Source organism: Protomyctophum bolini (genome assembly GCF_963924005.1).
Source record: "Protomyctophum bolini genome assembly, chromosome: 15".
NCBI lineage: Eukaryota > Metazoa > Chordata > Actinopteri > Myctophiformes > Myctophidae > Protomyctophum > Protomyctophum bolini.
In genome coordinates this window covers 13,397,454-13,416,152 of record NC_137876.1, presented here as the reverse complement: position 1 = coordinate 13,416,152, position 18,699 = coordinate 13,397,454, and the positions used below count along the sequence as shown (strand labels likewise).

The window sequence follows — 18,699 nt, the reverse complement described above, 5'->3', positions numbered from 1 at the left end:
ACGTGTAGCCTATTGTATGTCAGACTGTATGTCTGTCCCACAGTCACAATCCTTTAGTACTTAGGCTGTGGAAATATTCAGGACAAAACAATGGTACATTTCCAATAACCCATTCGTTACTACATGTGGAGTCAACTCCCGCCATTTATTTCTTCCCATAGTGCGTGGCAAAGTCGCTCTGGGATGAGTGCGCGCGTAGCGCGCACGAAATTCTAGTAAATAACATGAAAAAACCTCAGATTTGCAAATGGGAAAGTGTCAGAAATCCGAATACATATTATATACATATTAAACATATAAAACGATACATATTTTAAATATAGTATTGTTTGTACAGTAGGGCTACTGATCTTTCTGTCTTGGTGAATTGAATGCATAGGACCACAATGGAAACAATTAAACAAGCCACCTGACCAGGGATTTGTTATCCCTGGTATTGTATAACTCTGTACCACTGCACCTTTTGCAAACTGTTAATAAAGTAACCAATCTGTTTGTTTTTGCTTTCTCATAATGATAGAATTGTCTATAAAGGAGTATATCATTTATAGGGGGTGATGTATGACATTCCGCAATCTTTTCTAACATAACTTGTGACTATCTCTTGAACTCGAATAACCCAACTCATAATTGTAATTATTATGATTTTTTTGTTATTTATAGCCTATTGTTTTTGTCATCTGTGTTTAAATTATTTTTTGTGTCCTATTGTTTACACGTGGTCAATTATGCATGGTTGTTTGATTGGACTGGACTTTTTTGTTGTTTTTGTTTGTCTGTATACTCAATTATTATTGTTATTTTTTTTAAATATATTGTTTTAATGATGACGATAACTGTGGGGGGAGGGATGGGGTGAGGGAGAAAATGGAAGAAAAAAATGGTATGTTCAAACTAAACTTAAATAGTTGAAACCTGCTACCAATAAACATATAAGTATTCAATCAATAAATAAACATATACATTATTATTATTTTTGTAAATAATGCAAGCATGCAATGCAAGACTAGAAGTGCCTTACATTTTAATTGCCAGTGCTCAGTGATGTTTCGTTCAATCAATGTCTTCATACAGTACTCTCTCTCTCTCTCTCTCTCTCTCTCTCTCTCTCTCTCTCTCTCATATCAGTCAAGTCTTATCTGAAAACACATCATAAATAAAACTGCCATAGTGTCTATGACGCCATCATGTTTATTTTGTAGGCAGACAGTCCAAACACAAACAGCTTAAGTTGTAGTCATCTGTGAAAATCAAACCAGTGTGCATAATCTTCCTGGTATTATTACCATTTTTGCACAGTAGATCGATGACGATGGCCTCATAATATGATGTCATACTAATTCTGTTTCACTGGCAGGGTTACAAAACTAATAGGTTCACAGGCAATATGAATTCAGTATGTGTTCAACAGTTCTAGATTTATATATTGAAAAGGTGTAGAATCATTCAAAATCCTCTGTGCTTCCACCAAGGCCAGGTGAGAGTATCTCCCGAGTCCATTGATTAGAACATCTGGATCATGCACTCCCTGGATTTTCCAACACCGACCCACTTGACTAGAGGCAGAGGAAAGAAAAGCATCAGCAACCAACATAACTGATCAAATAGTGCCATCTACTGGACATTTCAGAAATGTCACTATAAGATCTATAGATGGTCATGGTCTCCTATAGTATTTTTGGGGTCAAATAAAAAGGCCTACAGGCAGTGGTGCCGCAATATATAACATATCACTCTTAAGAAAAAAATAAGGAAAAATCTATATTTTTCTATTAGTTTGCAACATAACAAAATGATTGAGTAACCCAAGGAGGGTGCAATTCTATATATCATCGCTGTCAGGTACAAACCATGTCCAAAAGCGCTACTAGTCAGGAAATGGAAAAATAAATATATAACCTGTTTTCCAATGTTACTAATTTAGTTATTATTTATTCACAAGCTCTTATTAGTACTTTTCATTTGCAAAATATTTATAAAACCACATTTCACAGCGCCATGTATACATTATGTATAGTTGTATACATGGCAAATACAGTCTATTGAATCTTGGGCCTTTCTCAACTATTATGCATTCTGGTCCATTGAGCCTTGAACTGTTCTGTTCAGGCTTTGTGTAATGTCTAACTAACTAAGTTAGTACTTTTACTTAAGTACTTACGTTTTTTCAATAGATTTTCAATAGATTTTGTACACATTTTCAACTTGTGAAATGGCGAATTCTGCAATATGAGTACTTTTACTTTTAGTACTTTTTTCAATTCCATACTTGGAATTGCAGTGTTGGTACTTTTACTTTAGTAAAACAATTGAGTACTGTCAGTAGGTAAGATCACATATCTAAACCTACCTTCTGTTGCATCACAATGATCACACTTACTTGGAACTCCAATGTGGTTCTCAATGAAGCGGATGAAGTTCTGAGCCTTTGGTGGAAGGTCGCTCCACTTCCTGGCTGCAGCTGTGTCCGTTTTCCAGCCCGGGAAAGTTTCATACTCCACCTCTACTTTGTGCAAAACCTCCATGTTGGCTATGGAGCAATGAAATCAATCAATCAATCAATCAATCAATCAATCAATCAATCAATGAAAATAGGCTATCTTGCACAAACACAGGCGTTTTCTGCAATCACAGTAGGCAGCAAAGTTTTCCCTAGCTTTCTTCTGTTCACATACCTGGGAAATGGGGAACTCGTTTGCCGGCGATTTTGTAGGAAACTCCAACTTTGATTTCATCCAGCACATCCAGAATGTCAAGTTTTGTCAAAGCAATGCTATAGGAGAAGTTACAATGCTGTTAATGTGTACAGTATGTATTAATCTACATGCTTACTCGCTCTTATTAAATTGATTTACAAATATGTGGAAAAAGTCAGTACCAAAGAACTCTAAAGACTGATTTATACTCAGTTGTACGTCAGTGCAGCACACAGAAAGAAATTAGCAAGCTCACAACGTATCTCAGTGCAAATGTTGGTGCACAACCAAGTATAAATCAGGGGAAAGGGTCTGTCATAATAAAGAGACATGTTTTTATTGGATTTGATCACACACAGCCCATCCCATACGCTCTATCCACTTACGCGGTGAAGCCATTGATCATGTGGGCATATTTGAGGATGACCAGGTCCAACCAGCCACAGCGACGCTTCCGTCCTGTGGTGACGCCAATCTCATGTCCCCTTGTCTGCAGAAGCTCACCTACCGCCTACAGAAAGGTTATCAAATAATCACTACAAATATTTTATTATGTAACCAATACATTCACAACAATACGTAAAAAGCATGCTACTACTACTCTGGCCAGCTCTCACGTGAGCTGACTGAGCCCAAGTCAAAACAGTTGACCTACGGTATCTTGAACTCTGGTACTAAATTTATCCGTGCGAACATGTGATCTGCGTAGGAGGTAAAGAATGCTTGAGCATGTGTCTCACAAAATCTGACAGCTCCTCTGAATCACATGATGGCAAACATACATAATATACAGTACAGTCACATGATTTATCATTCAACAGAAAGATCACATGAGCAATGAAGAGATTTGAGGTGATGCTGGCTGTGATATAACCTTGGGTTGTGTAACTACCTGGGTATTATATCAGTCCAAATATTGTCCATCATCTTTATCTGTTGTTACTGTGCTCTGTAATTGCATTTACATTGTAAAAAAAGCAAAGAAAAAAAGCTATACAAATCAGACTTTTAACATATAAACACCAATATTGGGGATTTATCAATTTGGATTAGATTACAGAACGTTTGTCAAGGATAATATACATAACATGAATAGAGTCATTTCTCCTTCCCCAAATAATTAGAAATTGTACCAGGATTCTCTTTTTAATATTGGTAGTATCTGTTTTTTTTTTTGCATTTGCTTATGTAGCCTACTTAAAGTGTGAGTCCTGTCACTATACAATGAGAGTGAATGGAATCACAACTTTCTCGCTCACAGAGCACATCTGGACTCATATATCATGCCCAGATATACAAACCAAGATTGTACCGCAGTTCAGCTTCGATTTCATATAGGTCAATTCCTATATGTTCAATGGTGACTTGAGGATTAAGTGTAATGTATAAAGTCAGTGTAGTGAGCTCCTACATTGAGTTGCTCTGTGGGGAAGGCTCCAATTCCGACCCTGGTAGTGTAGGCCTTTGATACACCAAATACATCACCGATGTTCATAGGAGGGATGCCGAGACCAGTGCATGCCCCACCCACGGTGCAGTTTGACGATGTCACAAAAGGATATGTGCCTGTCGAGAGGGAGGATATAGATAACAACAGCTCAAATGCCATTTCATATAACTTAAAGTAAAAAAAAGAAAAAATGAATTATATATATATATATATATATAAATATATATACACACACACATACAAATCAAGATCCGTTTTTATCACTGAAAAGCCTTACCAAAGTCAATGTCAAGGAGAGCAGCATTGGCCCCTTCAACAAGAATTTTCTTTGGACTTCCATGAAGAGCTTCATACATGTAATAGACCCCATCTTTCACCATTGGCCGCAATCTCTCACCGTACTCCTGCAGAAGACAGAAATACAGCAGCCCAATTCATGACCACATGAACCCCAGCATTCCTATTCTAGGCATGACATAACAGCTGAACATTAGGAGAAAATAGCAGGCCTACAAGCTCACAGCGTGTTGCGTTGAGCCGTGTAATTTTCAGCAAGGACATTTGGTGTAGAGGGTAAAAGACTTGGTGTACTGTAGGGGGACTCTGGTTAAGAACGGATTTCATCATATCAATTTCTGCAGTATGTACCTGGAGCTTTTTCAGCTGGTCCTCAACGTCAACTGTCAAAGTTGGATACATGGACTGATATTGCTGGACAAGGTTCTTGAATCTGAAAGGATTTACAGATTCACGAACGGATACACTCGTGAATCACACTGTTTTGCGACTGTTTGCGCATGGACAAGGGTGATTATTCTATGAATGTTTACCATCATGCCTACCTGGCAGAAAAATCCTTGAAGTCACCCAGAAGGTCGCACACACGAAGGCCAGTGCGAGATGCTTTGCTGGAATAAGTGGGACCAATTCCCTTCTTGGTTGTTCCAATGCTGAGAAACAAAAAACGAACAGATATGACTTTAAATCTCATCTGGATGATCTGGTACACGCGTGCACGCGCGCGCGCGCACACACACACACACACACACACACACACACACACACACACACACACACACACACACACACACGCTTTTATTTGTATTGCCATTGTCTTTCTTATACCCTTACCCTTTTCCTTCCTGTGCTTGCCTCTGGGTCTCCTGCAAACCATCGACAACCTGGTGGAAATCAAACACTGACACAGAAAAATGCTGGTTTAACCGTTATAGCATTTAACATTGCTGAGAGTGAGTATCTCAGAGCTAAATCAACAACCAGGGCTTTGTTACGCAGGAGACAAAAAGTAGAAAGTATTAATTATGCAGAATGTCCCAGTTCACAAGTTTTCAAATGTATAAAATGTACAAAAATCTTTTGAAAATAACAGATCTAAAAGCTCACAATGTGAGCTTGTAGATCCACTATTTTCAAATGGCCAAATTGTATATTATACTTTATATAGGGTTGAAGTGGTTAATGTATGTTTTGTTTGTTGTTTGTAATAATAATCAAAATCTACAAAGTAGGCCTAACTAGTAAATGTAGTGGATTAAAAGCATATATTTGCCTCTAGTACTGAAAACTACCTCAGAATTGTACTTAGAGTACTTGAGTAAATGTAAGTGGTGTAAAGTTACTTTACACCACTGGATACTGTGTGTATACATACCAAGATGAGCTCTGTCAGAGACAACCAGTCTCTTATCCCAGCCTTTGAGACCTGTAGTAAGAGAAAAGCAAACAAGTAGCATGTGAACTGACGTCAGTCTTATCTTTACAGTGACCGTTATGTTAAAGTCCAGTTGTTTTTGGACAAATTACCTTTCTTTTCATTCTTGTCGCCTTCCTCAAACAGGCCAGGTAAATGTATGACCACACCGTTACCTTAGAGAGCAGACAGAGGTTAACTGCAGTCAAGACTTGCAACTGTGTGATTAATATGTTGACAGTACAAAGATATGCACTGTACTGACCGCTGCAGACAATATTATTGAGGCCCTTACCAATGAGAGATATGCTCTTGCTGTTGATGATTCCACTGGGGAGAAGGTGGAAATCATATTCCTTGCCATCCACTACCACTGTGTGACCGGCATTGTTACCCCCCTACAAATCAGAATAGGTACAGCACATGTGCTGTGTGTGAGCAAACTCTGATAGTCTGATAGTTTTACAAACATTGTAATTTCGTATAGCTGGTTCTCAACGTGCTGAAGTCGGCTCCAGCCAGGGTGTTCTCAGCAAAATGAGAGTTATAGGAACCAAATGGATCCTTGCAGGCCTGTCACTCCAAAAGACAAATGGAACTCTCAGTGACATTAAAGGCACAACAAAAAAATTGGGATACAATACAGTGAATATAATCTTATTTTAGTGAGTGGGTAATAAACATCTGAAAACTACCCTCTTCCTAATACAACATGTCCCCCCAGGTCCTATTTTAACAGACTTGGCTGGTGCATGGTGTATCCTCCGTTCTGTGCCCTCTGGCTAAGAGCTGGCCTTCTCACATGTCAAGTCACCCTGAGAATGTGACCTCGCACATGCTCAGCGGGTGGGGTGACCAAGCCCCCATATCGCAGTGCTAGCTGTCAGTGTTGAGAATACAACACAGCAACTGTGCAGTGGTTTCACACTATCCAGGTTAGGACTGGTTTCTGAGTAGAATATTATGTAACTCCTCCTGTGATTGAAAAGAAACAGGACCATTTTAAGGGTTTAGGTGCAAGACAATTTTAATACTGTTTACCCTAAGAGTCATTTTAGAAATACCCACTGTTGGTTGGTGGGTGTAGCCGTGTAGCCTTAGTTATTTTGCACAGCTGAATCGTTCAGCCAGTAAATTATGTTTGCCCTGTTGAGTTTGTAGACTCCTCTGAGAGAAAGCTCAAGTTCAACCTGCTCATGTTACATGCACAACAGCTAAAAATGGACAAATTAGGCTATGCATCCCAACACATCCCATATCAAGTAATTTGAAGTCTGGTGTAAAAGTCCAAAGGTGTTCTTTCATTAATGTAAGAATGAACAAGTTACACTAACTAACAGCCTACCACAACAACAGAAACAATCAAATAGAAACAAGTTACAGTAGTCGGTCCCCACTAAATCTAAGAGCTCTCTCGCACCTGTTGCACTAGCGGGCATACTATAGTATGTGTAGTGATGACATTTAAATGTGATTGAGCGCAGAATACTTGGCGAAACACAATATGTCCCCCCGGTAACAATATAAGGCCAAACGTGTGCATTTTGAGATTAAATCGTAGGTTTAATAGGCCTACCTGACATCTGCAAACCAAGTCAGCTTCAGTCGCCAGCATATCGACCACCTTTCCTTTGCCTTCATCACCCCATTGCGCGCCGAGCACTACGGTTACTTTGTTCCCTGTGTCATTCCGTGGTCGCTTCGTCCCTGTGCCGGTAGGTGCGTTCGTATAACTTTTGTGGTCTTTTGACGACCAGGAGAACGACATGATGGTGGCCCAGGCAGTCGTCTGAAGAAGACTAGATTTTTTCCATGCATAGCAATTCCATATCGGTAACTTAAGAGGCTATCCCGTGATGTCAGCGCCAGACGTGCAGTGCGTAACGTAACTGTCCCCATGGTCTGGACTGGTGGCGCGTATCTAGTACGCGTACGTGTAACCACTAACCACAGAAAGATCAAACGTTGATATGCTACTACTACTAGATAACCACAAAATGCTAAAAGGGATACCAACAAAAAAATCAGTTCATCATAAACTCACTTTTTATTGACATGTTAAAACATCACAATTTGTTATAATATAAAGAGCAACTGGTGTGCCACATCGTATTAGTCTATTTTAATATAAAAATATATTGATACGTTTTATTTTATTTAAAATCAGCCGTATTAAAATATCACATCCTATGAAGCAAAAATCGAAATATATTCAACCTCTTCATATAGGCTAATACAATATAGGCTATTAAGAGTTATATTTCTTCATAAAGACCAGCACTCCTCTGTGTTCCTTTTTCCTCTTGAAATAAATAGGCCTAGTATTAGCTATAGCCTACTACTACTACTACTACTACTACGATGACTACTACTACTAATAATAATAATAATAATAATAATAATAATAATATAATGAAATAGAATGTATAAAGGTCAACATTTTCAAATAAAAAAATCAACACCTTTAGAGTTCCATGTAAAATCAAACAAATATTGCTTGCTTAATTATTTTAATTAATATTAAGTTAAAATAATGTTATATTTCATATTAGGGCATATATCTTTCAGTGGAGCCAGATACCTTTTTCAGGGAGCACATGACTGCATTTGTTAGTAGATTAAAGTCCAAATTTACTGTATGTGGTTACAAAATAAGGGCACAGAAAACTGACAAAGCACGAAAAAGACAACCCTCTTGAATTCTTCCGTTCAAGTTGAAAAACTCTGTAAGAAAACATGGAGTTAGATACATTTTGGTTTTTTTTTAGCACAACGAAGAGTTAGACCAACACATAATGACCTACCTCACAGTAACATTTTTTAACACATGCGTCTCTATACAATTTACTGAAATACTGTAGGCTACTTAAGTACAATTTTGAGGCTTATTTGTTTTACTTTACTGGAGTATTTCCAAATTTAAGTACTTTTACTTCTACTCCACTACATCTGAGAGGAAAACATTGTACTTTTACTCCACTAAAACCATCCACTAAACCTACTAGTTACTTTGTAGATTTTTATTATTATTAGAAAACCTTCAGGCTGATATACATTTTGGCCATTTGAAAATAGCCAATCTACAAGCTCACAATGCATCGCGACTCACGATGCAACTCATTGTGAGCTTTAGATGTTCTATTCTCAAAGATTGTTTTTATAAATTGTATACACTTTTGGTACTTTAAGCACATTTTGATACCAATACCTTTGTAGGCCTACTTGAATTCCGGACTTTTACTTGTAACAGGGTATTTCTAAATTGCAGTATTGATACTTTTACTTAAGTAAAGAAGAATGTGAGTATACTTTTTTCACCACTGGCCACTGCATATGACCTACCTCACAGTAACATGCAGCAGCAGTCTCCACTGTCACCTTGTGTTTCAGAGAGACAAAATGGAAAAGACAACATGAAATGAGTTGACTCATGTGGTGAGGGTTTTATATATATTTGATAGCAAACAAAACTGTTTTCGGCACACTGATTTCACAAAAACACCAATCAGTGTATAATAATGTGTACAGCAAATGTAAAATACAAATGCATAAAATAAAATGCAATGAAAACACAAAACCAATGAAGGACTTCTGTATAAAACACACCAAGAAGAGACTAGCATTACAAAGGTGATCTTACCGACTGCTGTATCATTGCCTTTGGGGTCTGAGGGTGCCCCGCTCACAACTACATCCTGTTCTTCTGTAGCCTCCTTCTGTTCTACAGGAACTGCTTCCTCCACCCTTTCCTTTAAAGTGCCTTCATCACCCTCCTCTTCATCCATGTCTACAGCACAGCAGCCACAGGGATTCCCACAATGACAGATAGTAGTTTTAACCAATCTAGGCTACTTTATATGGTAGAGTATGCAATAATAATACAATAACCCTAGATGTGCCGCTTTATTGTAGTTACTTGCGCAAGCAGAGCGCGCAAGTACCGTAAGTGGTATGTATAATGGTATGCATGGTTATAATTGGCTGTTGATGGTGACGTAATTAAGATATGTTTCAATGTTGGGTGGGTAAAAGGTAATGTACCGTACGTACCGCACGTATGTATACATGTAGGCCTATACATGTACGCATGACGGTAAGAATGGTGTTCTCTTATTGGCTGTTGATGGTGACGTAACTAAGGTACGCTTCAAGGTATGTATAAGGTCAATAACGGGTCTAAAGGATTTAGAACAGCATTGTAATAGACATTATAGTTAGTAGCAGTACTTGCGTGCTCTGCTTGCGCATAAGTAGGCCATGTATGGCCTACGTGTGTGCAAGGCGCAAGTCTGCACCTCGACAGAGTGCATTTCTAGTTCATTCTTGCAATTATCTGTCTCCACCAGAAGAGACATAAAATAGAATAGACATAAAATGTAAGGATTGTAACTCTAACGCCTAATTTATGATTCTGCTATTATTGATAGTTACAGTGAAGACGGACAGGAAAGAGGGAGAGAGGGGGAGAGACATGCATGCAGCAAAGGTTGTCATGAACGGGACTCGAACACGCAACACGCTGTCAGGCCAGAGCCTATATGTGGCATGTGGACCACTAGGCCAGCGGGCACCCCATAAGAATGCATTTTCAACTGAAAAAATAAATACATTGTTGTTGACGCATACAGGCTTTACAGTTGAGTTTGTGAAGCTATGTAGGAGTTGTGGATGGAAGCCACGAGCTCTTGTCCTTACCAGATGGGCCAGTATCACTAGAGAGGAGTCTTTCCAAATCACACCCGGGACGTGTCATACTCAGGGGGACACCCTTCCTGAGACCTGCCCAGAGATGGTCGATGATGCGATCGTTTTGTGGCAGGATGCCTCTTTTAACTGATGGGGACAGAGGGCAGAGGGATTAAGATAAATACTTTAATTCAAATGAATGTATTTGTTTCTCGTGCGGAGCAGTGCAAGGACAACAGAGAGACAGACACACAGAGAGAGAGAGTGAGTGAGTGAGAGAGAGAGAGAGAGAGAGAGAGAGAGAGCGCTCACTTATTTTTAAATTCTCTCCGTTCGGTCTTTCTGTCAGTTGTTTATTTCTCTTCTCCACCTTGTCTGCTTGTTTTATTCTGGTTTTGTTTTCCTGGGCGTGGGAGAATAAACATGATGTAATCACTGAAATCACTTTCTATACACTGATGTTTGTGAACCATCCATTCCAAAGCTCTCACATTGTCTTCTTTCTGAACCCAGAGTCAACACTAAATGTGAAGAAACAGCTTTCAGTTTTTTATGCACGTACTGTATGTGGAACAAATTGCTTTATATCAAAGCTGAAGACCTTCATGTCACCTTTTATTGAGGTTATTGATTAATTTCTTGCTCTGCTCTTTATTTGATTCTTTTGCAATTTGTCTTAATGTTTTGTGTAAAGCACTTTGAAGTGTCTTGTTGACAATGGGTTGGCACATGCAAGCTTGCTAACCTTCAAGGCCTTGATGAAGAGTCTCCGGAAAGTCCTCATAGTTCCAAAGAGCTCCTCCAGGGAGAGTTGATGAGCATCTTCACAGAGGTACACAGCCAGCTCAAGTTTCTTTTTGTCAATCTCCAAGAACTTCTTCTCTAAATCTCTGCATGCCTGCAGGCTTTCCTAGTGGAGAGGAAATGGACGTTTGGGAAACATGAGGATTCCCATGGCTTTTTTAATGTGCAATTTTCTCCACGGAGGGAATGTGGAGAAAATCTGTACTTACCTCAATGACTTTTTCATATTGTTCTGTCACATCTTCTTCAGAGTTGGAGACCTTCTTGGCCGTGTCCTCCAGTCGTTTTAGTAAGGCACTAATTATTCCCTTTATACTAGGCTCTTTAGGGCCTTTCTGTGAGTCACTAGCCTCTGATTGGATAGACTCCAGCTTAACTCTGAATACAATTGTGGCACAGTTACTTTTTAATCATAATTACAGATCCACAAACTGAGAAAATTAAAACATAAACTGAGTAGATGGAAAGTAGGTTACCCCGCTGCTTCTTCACATTTCTCAATATCATCTTGCAGTTCCAACAGTTTTGGATGGTTTTGCTCCGCTTTCTGTACAATAAGACAAGTATATAAGTGGAAATATTTTCGTTCATGAGCACTGGCATATATCTATTTAAATGCTGGCAAAGATTTCTAGTGCCTGTGAAAGGCACAGAACCCTCAACACACAGAAGACATCGGGAAGTTGCATGACAGATTTTGTCCTCACAATAGAATGATGTAGGATTATGGTCAAAAAGGCAAATGTGTTGTTTAATTTTTAACAAATTTTTGGCGTTTCTGAAGAATCATGTACCTCCAGGATGTGATGTAGCAGTGTGATGCCACTCTCATTGGCTTTGGTCTCAGTGAGCTTGAGCAGAGAGCTGAGCTTGAACCCTTCCGCATTCTTTTTTTGACTTTCCTAGATGTAGACAGATATCATATTAAGATCACGATCACAGTTGAAATGTCAGTAAATCTAATTGAGCACTTCTTACATAGTTCAGGAAGTTTCCCACATCCAGGATAAGCCTGCAGAAACTGGGCAAGAGATTGCTGTCCATGAGGGCTGTGAAAATATAGGTTGTGTATATTGCTTATGTTCAAACGGTGATTCCAGACTGGAATTTTCAATTAACATTTTTCATAATTTATTAATGATAATCAGAGGGGGTTCAGTGTGAACATGATGTTAGCAATGGAAAATGTATGATGACATGATTAGAGAATACTGTTGACTTACACTGGCAGGCTTCCTCCACCAGTTGGACTTTAGGTTTGAACATCTCTATCACTGAATCTGTTTCTTCACACATGAGCATACAATCAATTCTTAACTCATACCTGGAGAGGCAAGAAGGGAAATGCATCTGATGATGACCACAGGCACGAAAACAATCGTTCAATTTAAGACAGATGGATGAAAATTAAGAACATTTACCATGGGACAGCGAGAAGTGAGACATAGAAGCGGTCTACATTAGCCAAATTGTCTTTCTCTCCTTGAAATGACTTCAGCTTTTCAATCTACATTTAAGCAGAAGTGATTCACAATTTGACTTGTTAATGCAAAATAAATTATGGATGAGAATGTTTTGTCCAAGTTATGCAAACATGCTCGTAGTGCCAACCTCCTGTTGTTCTGGAAGGAGTTTTTGAAGCTCTTTAAGCATCTCCACGTCAAACTGGTTCCGATTCCCATTCTGGATCATAGCTACCAAGTCTTCACTTGAGCTGGGTGGAGAAGGGCAGCGAAATACTCAGCTAGGGACAGAACAACATGGTGACGTAAGGAATACTGGGAAAATATCTCACCATTTGAACTGCTTCAGAAATATGTTCAGTTTCAAGTTTTTCGTGAAATCATCAATGAAAGTCTAGGAGAAAAGGATGAAGGGAAGATATTTAGAGCATATCACTGATTACTCCGCATTTTGAAATTGGAGTGCTGCAGCTCTGAGGCACTGCATTGAGTGATGACTACCTTTTTAGACTCCTTCTTGACCGGAGGATCTGCCCCCCTGTCTTTGTGCTCTTTCACTGGGAAACAGAACAGCTCCTCAATGCTGCTGTAGTCAGGCTGCAGAGGGGGAGGGACCTTCTGAGCCAACGCCCACATGGAGTGATCTGTGTCCAGGTGCAAAGAGAAGAACTGCTTATGTTCTCATAGATTCATACAGACTCCTTTCATATCACACCCCAGGGCTGCAACTAGTGATTATTTTCTTAATGCATTAATCTACTGTTGATTATATATTTTTAATTTTAAATCTGTGTTTAAAGCTATACAATCCCTAAAGGACCATCATCATATAATTGGGCCTCACGAATGCTTATTATAAGATGGTACCATTTCTGTCTACTTGCTCTGTGTCCTGGGTTCAGAAACATGCCTAGCAGTGAGATGCAGAGTGAGTAGACAGAAATGTTGCCATCTTATAATGCGCTTTAGTGAGGACCAATTAATTGAAGATAAGGCTGACAATGGGTGAATTGTTCCGTTAACTTCTATATCCGTTGTCTCCCTCGCCTGATGGAGGCAATTCCAATAATGTCCAAACTGCAGTAAAGATTTCGGTGCATCTAGTGTCCAATCCGGCCTGCGGCCTGACAGTATTTCAAAATTAATCTTAGAAAATGCACAGGGTTCCTTTCCTGCACTCACTAGAAATGGTAGGAATCATTTGCCAGTTGAACTTCTTCATCTTTTTGTCCGGGCGTCGACCTGCCTTTGTTGGGCAAGAGCTTGTTGGGCAGGCCCCTGGAAGTGGGGGTGGAGGTGGAGGTCCATCCACCTGCTCTGTCTGAATGGTCTTCCTGACCAGCTGGCCGTCAACCTCATCATGACCTGCCTCACTCTTGCCTTTGGATAAAAACAACAGCAAGCGTTGCCTGATCTTCTCAGAGGATTCCATCTGAGCTGGAACCGGCCAAAAGCAAGGCATAGAGAAACCAAATTTAAAAACGACTTTCCCCTCTCAATGACGTTGACGTTCACACGGGGACTATTTACATTTCCCTACATTACAATCAGGGATGGAAACTATAGCGTCTCACTACCATGTGAATAATAGCCAATATATATATTCACTGTGAACCACATGAGAATTGAGAACACATCATGACCCATGACTTTACTCGACAAAAACACAAATTGAACAGACATACAAATCTGGTTTCTGTTTGTATTCATCTAAATGCATGTGTAAACTCACAGTCTTGGGCCAGCAGGATGGTTCTGTTACCCGGAGCCTCCAGGGCCTGCCAGATGTCACAGTGATTAGGCTCCAGATGCAGCGACGTCTGTAGGATGGAAGGCTTATTAAGAGGATCATGCCAATAGCAGTAAATATGCAATAATGTAAACATTATCGGTGGTGGGCAAACACAGCTGATTCAATTTCACACATGTCATAAAGTGACATGCTCTCTGTGTTTACCTGTGGTGTTTTCCAACCTCACTTGAGTTAAATAATGTCATGGTCAAATCAAGTTAGTAGTTACCATTGGCTAGTTTAGATTATCTCATGGTGGGGCTGAGCCTAGTTGGTCAGAGGGTGACAAATGAACAGGGAAGAGATTTACAGAAACTATAGTCTACACAGTAGGCATATGTCTATGCACGCTAGACTCTCAAGTCAGTTCTTATTGCTCTATATAGAGTTACAAACGAACGTACGTTTCAGAACCCTGCATGCAAATAAGTACAGTGGAGAAACCTAGAATTTAGGCAGTTTCTCCCTAGATGAATATGGTGTGAGAGACTGTTCATGTTGGCATTGGATATAGGCTATCAAGGGATTGTTTTGAGTTTAGACTCTAAAACAGCATGGATGCAGAAAGAGAATTTGGATTTCCTATTCCCCCTGTTGGATACAATGTTTGTGTTTAAGTTTTTCTCCACATCTTCAGTGTTAAAACTGAAAGCTAAACAAAGTGACACGTTATAGAGTTGAATAAAGGAGGACAGTCGACTCTGAGAGCATGGGTACCACTACCAGGGAAGCTATAAGCATGGTTGAGGCCCACACTCACACACAAACCATCCCTGGGTCATTACAAGCTAAATTAAACTGTCACTGAATCTATTCTAGGCAACAAGTGCTGTTTTATTAGTTAATGATATATTAATACCCCGATTTTGATACGGCCATGACAATTACCTCCTTGTCTCCATAGATCCTTAACAGCTCATCCTCATCCGTAGCCTTGGCCTCTTTAAAAGCTTCACATTGAATAATTAAGTCTTTATCCTTTTTGTCACTGAAAGCCAGGAAAGCATAGATTACAGCTGGGCATTTGGAGGCTTCAGAGCTCAGAGGACAGAAATATACCACTGATAAAAATAAAGCAACTTGGGAACATTTTCTCAAACTTTCCGTTGTCTAAACAACAATAGACAGAATGCAGTGAATATCTGTCTAAAAAGTAATCTTTTAATGTATACATGATAAATTTAATGAAATGTATTGCGATAGAAATAGTGATTTAACCAACACAGAGAGAATACTTACGTAAATTTGAGGACCATATCAAGAAATTTCAGCCCTGCAAGACAATGAAAAATAAATAAATGAATAACATTTCTGAGTTTGATAAGTAACAAATGGGAGGGGCCAATTACAAGATTGTACAGGTAGTGATATCTCTTTGAATGGCTTCGCAAGGATAATCATGTCCATAAACATACGATAAAATTCTTCCTACTTCAGGCAAATATACAAGTTATGTTTTTGTGTTTGAGAAAAATGATTGGCATGCTGTCCATCCATTTCCATGGTGGATGTAGAGAGTTTGTCATGTGGCCAGTGGCCACAAAGATGCATTACTGGAAACGTGAGGTTGGTGTTTTGAAACCTAATTGAGAACGGGGCCATCAGATCTATTCTTAGACAGAACCAGTGACAGATGGTGCCACAGCCTACCGATGAACTCCTTTCTCATCTTATCTCTCTCCCTGAGGTCGTCTGTCCCAAAGATGAGGGCATTGATAACGCTGAGCAGGGTGACCATGTAAGGCACGTTGTCTGTGGCCTGCATCTCATTCATGATCACACTGAAGCGATACTGCTGGGTCTTCACACCCTGAGGAGAACAATCAGACACCTTATGAATTTAATATCCATGTGGAGAAGTGAGACTGACTTAACATAGTCCAACACAAGAGGGCAGCAATAAAGCTTTTATCGGTCACACAAATGTTGTAGTCAAGAAAGAGGCTGTTGACTCCTCTGCAGGTGGCCAGACTACTTACCTTGTAATGGTCGAGCGCATCCAGAGCCAGGTGGTAACCATCTGAGGAGAACATGCTGAGGGCAGCTAGCAGCTCAAACACCTGCTTCTTCACCATAGTGTTGGACGTGTCTAAGGCTGTGTAGCATCACAGGTACACATCACTAATATGGTCCCATCTGTTTAATGAACCACAACATATCGTACCCTTCATTCTTAAATTAATTCAAATCATTTGGCCTCACAGTGGCCAACCTGCTTCAGGTTTTCTGTTTCTTATTGTCGTTATTATCTTTTGTACGTCTATTTACATTTTCAAACTTTTACAAAGTACAAAATGTACCTCCATGCCAGCACCCATTCCTTGCCCTACAACCCAAAGCAGGCAAAGCACCATCTATCCCCACCCGTGAATCATCCTAGGCAATTTACACTATGAAAACCTGCATCTTCCTTCTTACTGGTAATAATAACAATAATAATAATAATGGCCTGTTACTGTATTTGCAATTTGCTCAACAGATGCAGTCATGGACCAACCTTGGGAGAGCTTGCGGATGTAGCCCTCGTTTTCCACTATGAAGTGGATGCCTGCCGAGGAGTTCATGACCGCTCGCACACAGTTGACGCAGGTCAGCTGAAGGTCAGGGTCTGCAAAGCGAGAGCATCCCCGACCAGAGAAACGGCTCAGTGCTTCCAACAGGAGGTCCAGACCGCTCAGCTCCAGGAACTGGATCATCCATGTCTGGTCACTGCCCTCCAGGCGACGCCTCACCCCAGAGTAGTTGACCACAGAAGGGACCTGCAGCAGCCTGATGCACAGCTCTGGGTCAGCATTCTCCAGGTTGGCTTCTAGCTGGCTGTCAGAGTCCTGGGAGGAACCCAGATAATGTTCTGTCCTCAATGACATTGTTGATAAATTTGACTGTAAAGGGAAGAGAGAGAGAGTTGTTTGTCAAGGTGAGAATATATGAGCAATATTAAATATCCTGCTTTTAACCATTTACTCCTTGGTTAATAATGTTTTGGTTGATATGTAAATTTGCTGGTTTTTGTAGACGAACTACAATGATCTCCATCAGGGTGGGTGCATGGCTAAAGGCCTGTGTTATCTGCGAGTCCGTCTGTGAACAGCTAATATCTGGCACCGCTGGAGTGATCTGCGTGAAACTTTGCACACAGACTCAGAGTATGACAACTTAAGTAGTAAGAATCAGCCTTTTCAGGGCAGCGTGTGACGCAGACGTTGTACGTTGTACGTTGTCATGTACCTATAACTCTTGAAATGTAGGTCGCACAGACTAACGTTTTCCCCCAGGATTCCTAGAATCATGACACAACTCGCCCCATCCGTTTGTGCCTGACTAGATTTTACACCATTTTACACCACTTTTGGTACTATTTCCAACAGATTTGTCCAAAACTCACACAAACTATACATCTGCTTAAGATGTATTATATCAGTCAGATATTTCCTTTTCTATTCTTGGCTTACTGACTTCCAAAGTTTGTGGGCAGGGACGTTTTGCAAAAAGTGCCACAAATAATTAATTTAATTTTCCCAAATTATAACACACATTGACGCCTTCCCACCTTTGACAGTCTGATCTGGCGGAGAAAACTACAATAGGCTATATAAACACTAAATATTTAAACAAGATGCAATTTCATAACCATATCCAAGAATAGTTATTATCAAAATAAAAAAGGCAAACCTAATCCTAGATTAGCATTACTGATATTAATGATGATGGCATCTCCTTACCTGATCTACTTCCATAAATAACCAAATGTTTCCAATTGGTTTCAGATGGAGGAGTTTCTTGTATCCACCCGAACAACCTTTATCAGAAATGTTTTCAAATGTGCAGTTTAAAAGGGGTGGATGGGGTGTGGCCAGTCATGTATGACACTGACACGCACATGGAGATTTCAGTTCCTTTTCAGTTCATTGTCAGCTGGTGGTTCATTGTCGGAACGTGACTTTCCAAGTTCCGTTTCTTTGCCATTTCTGCAAACTCAAAGTCATTCATGATAAGACAAATACATTTTCCATTAGAATACATGTTTCTTATCTCATTCTTATCTCTTCACAAATGAATTCTCTGTAATATTGTTGTCTTGTTAGATGTGGTTGAAA

At 39.8% G+C, this 18,699-nt stretch overlaps 2 protein-coding genes across 3 annotated transcripts; both read right to left on the bottom strand.

The window, feature by feature from the left end:
• Positions 1-1,171: 1,171 nt before the first annotated feature.
• Positions 1,172-7,668, bottom strand: adss1 (adenylosuccinate synthase 1). The gene is made up of 13 exons (XM_080784494.1): positions 7,434-7,668; positions 6,153-6,255; positions 5,971-6,033; positions 5,819-5,869; positions 5,278-5,344; positions 4,989-5,096; positions 4,795-4,876; positions 4,424-4,550; positions 4,108-4,262; positions 3,083-3,207; positions 2,676-2,773; positions 2,381-2,530; positions 1,172-1,556 (listed from the first exon to the last, which is right to left on the bottom strand). Exons 1-13 carry the CDS (start codon positions 7,623-7,625, stop codon positions 1,504-1,506), a joined length of 1,374 nt encoding a protein of 457 aa, XP_080640620.1. The 5' UTR covers positions 7,626-7,668; the 3' UTR covers positions 1,172-1,503.
• Positions 7,669-8,330: 662 nt separating this feature from the next.
• Positions 8,331-18,387, bottom strand: LOC308329114 (inverted formin-2-like). 2 transcript variants are annotated; one of them, XM_080783323.1, is made up of 23 exons: positions 18,325-18,387; positions 17,100-17,484; positions 16,582-16,697; positions 16,253-16,412; positions 15,842-15,875; positions 15,491-15,590; positions 14,543-14,630; positions 13,993-14,247; positions 13,312-13,454; positions 13,143-13,204; positions 12,959-13,061; positions 12,769-12,854; positions 12,571-12,671; positions 12,326-12,396; positions 12,142-12,249; positions 11,824-11,894; positions 11,557-11,725; positions 11,289-11,453; positions 10,856-10,946; positions 10,553-10,690; positions 9,498-9,644; positions 9,200-9,235; positions 8,331-8,581 (listed from the first exon to the last, which is right to left on the bottom strand). In XM_080783323.1, exons 1-22 carry the CDS (start codon positions 18,337-18,339, stop codon positions 9,201-9,203), a joined length of 2,643 nt encoding a protein of 880 aa, XP_080639449.1. In that variant the 5' UTR covers positions 18,340-18,387; the 3' UTR covers positions 8,331-8,581; position 9,200. The 2 variants fall into 2 exon arrangements, with proteins under 2 accessions (XP_080639449.1, XP_080639450.1); XM_080783324.1 differs by having other exon boundaries at positions 13,993-14,190.
• Between the last annotated feature and the right edge of the window lie 312 nt (positions 18,388-18,699).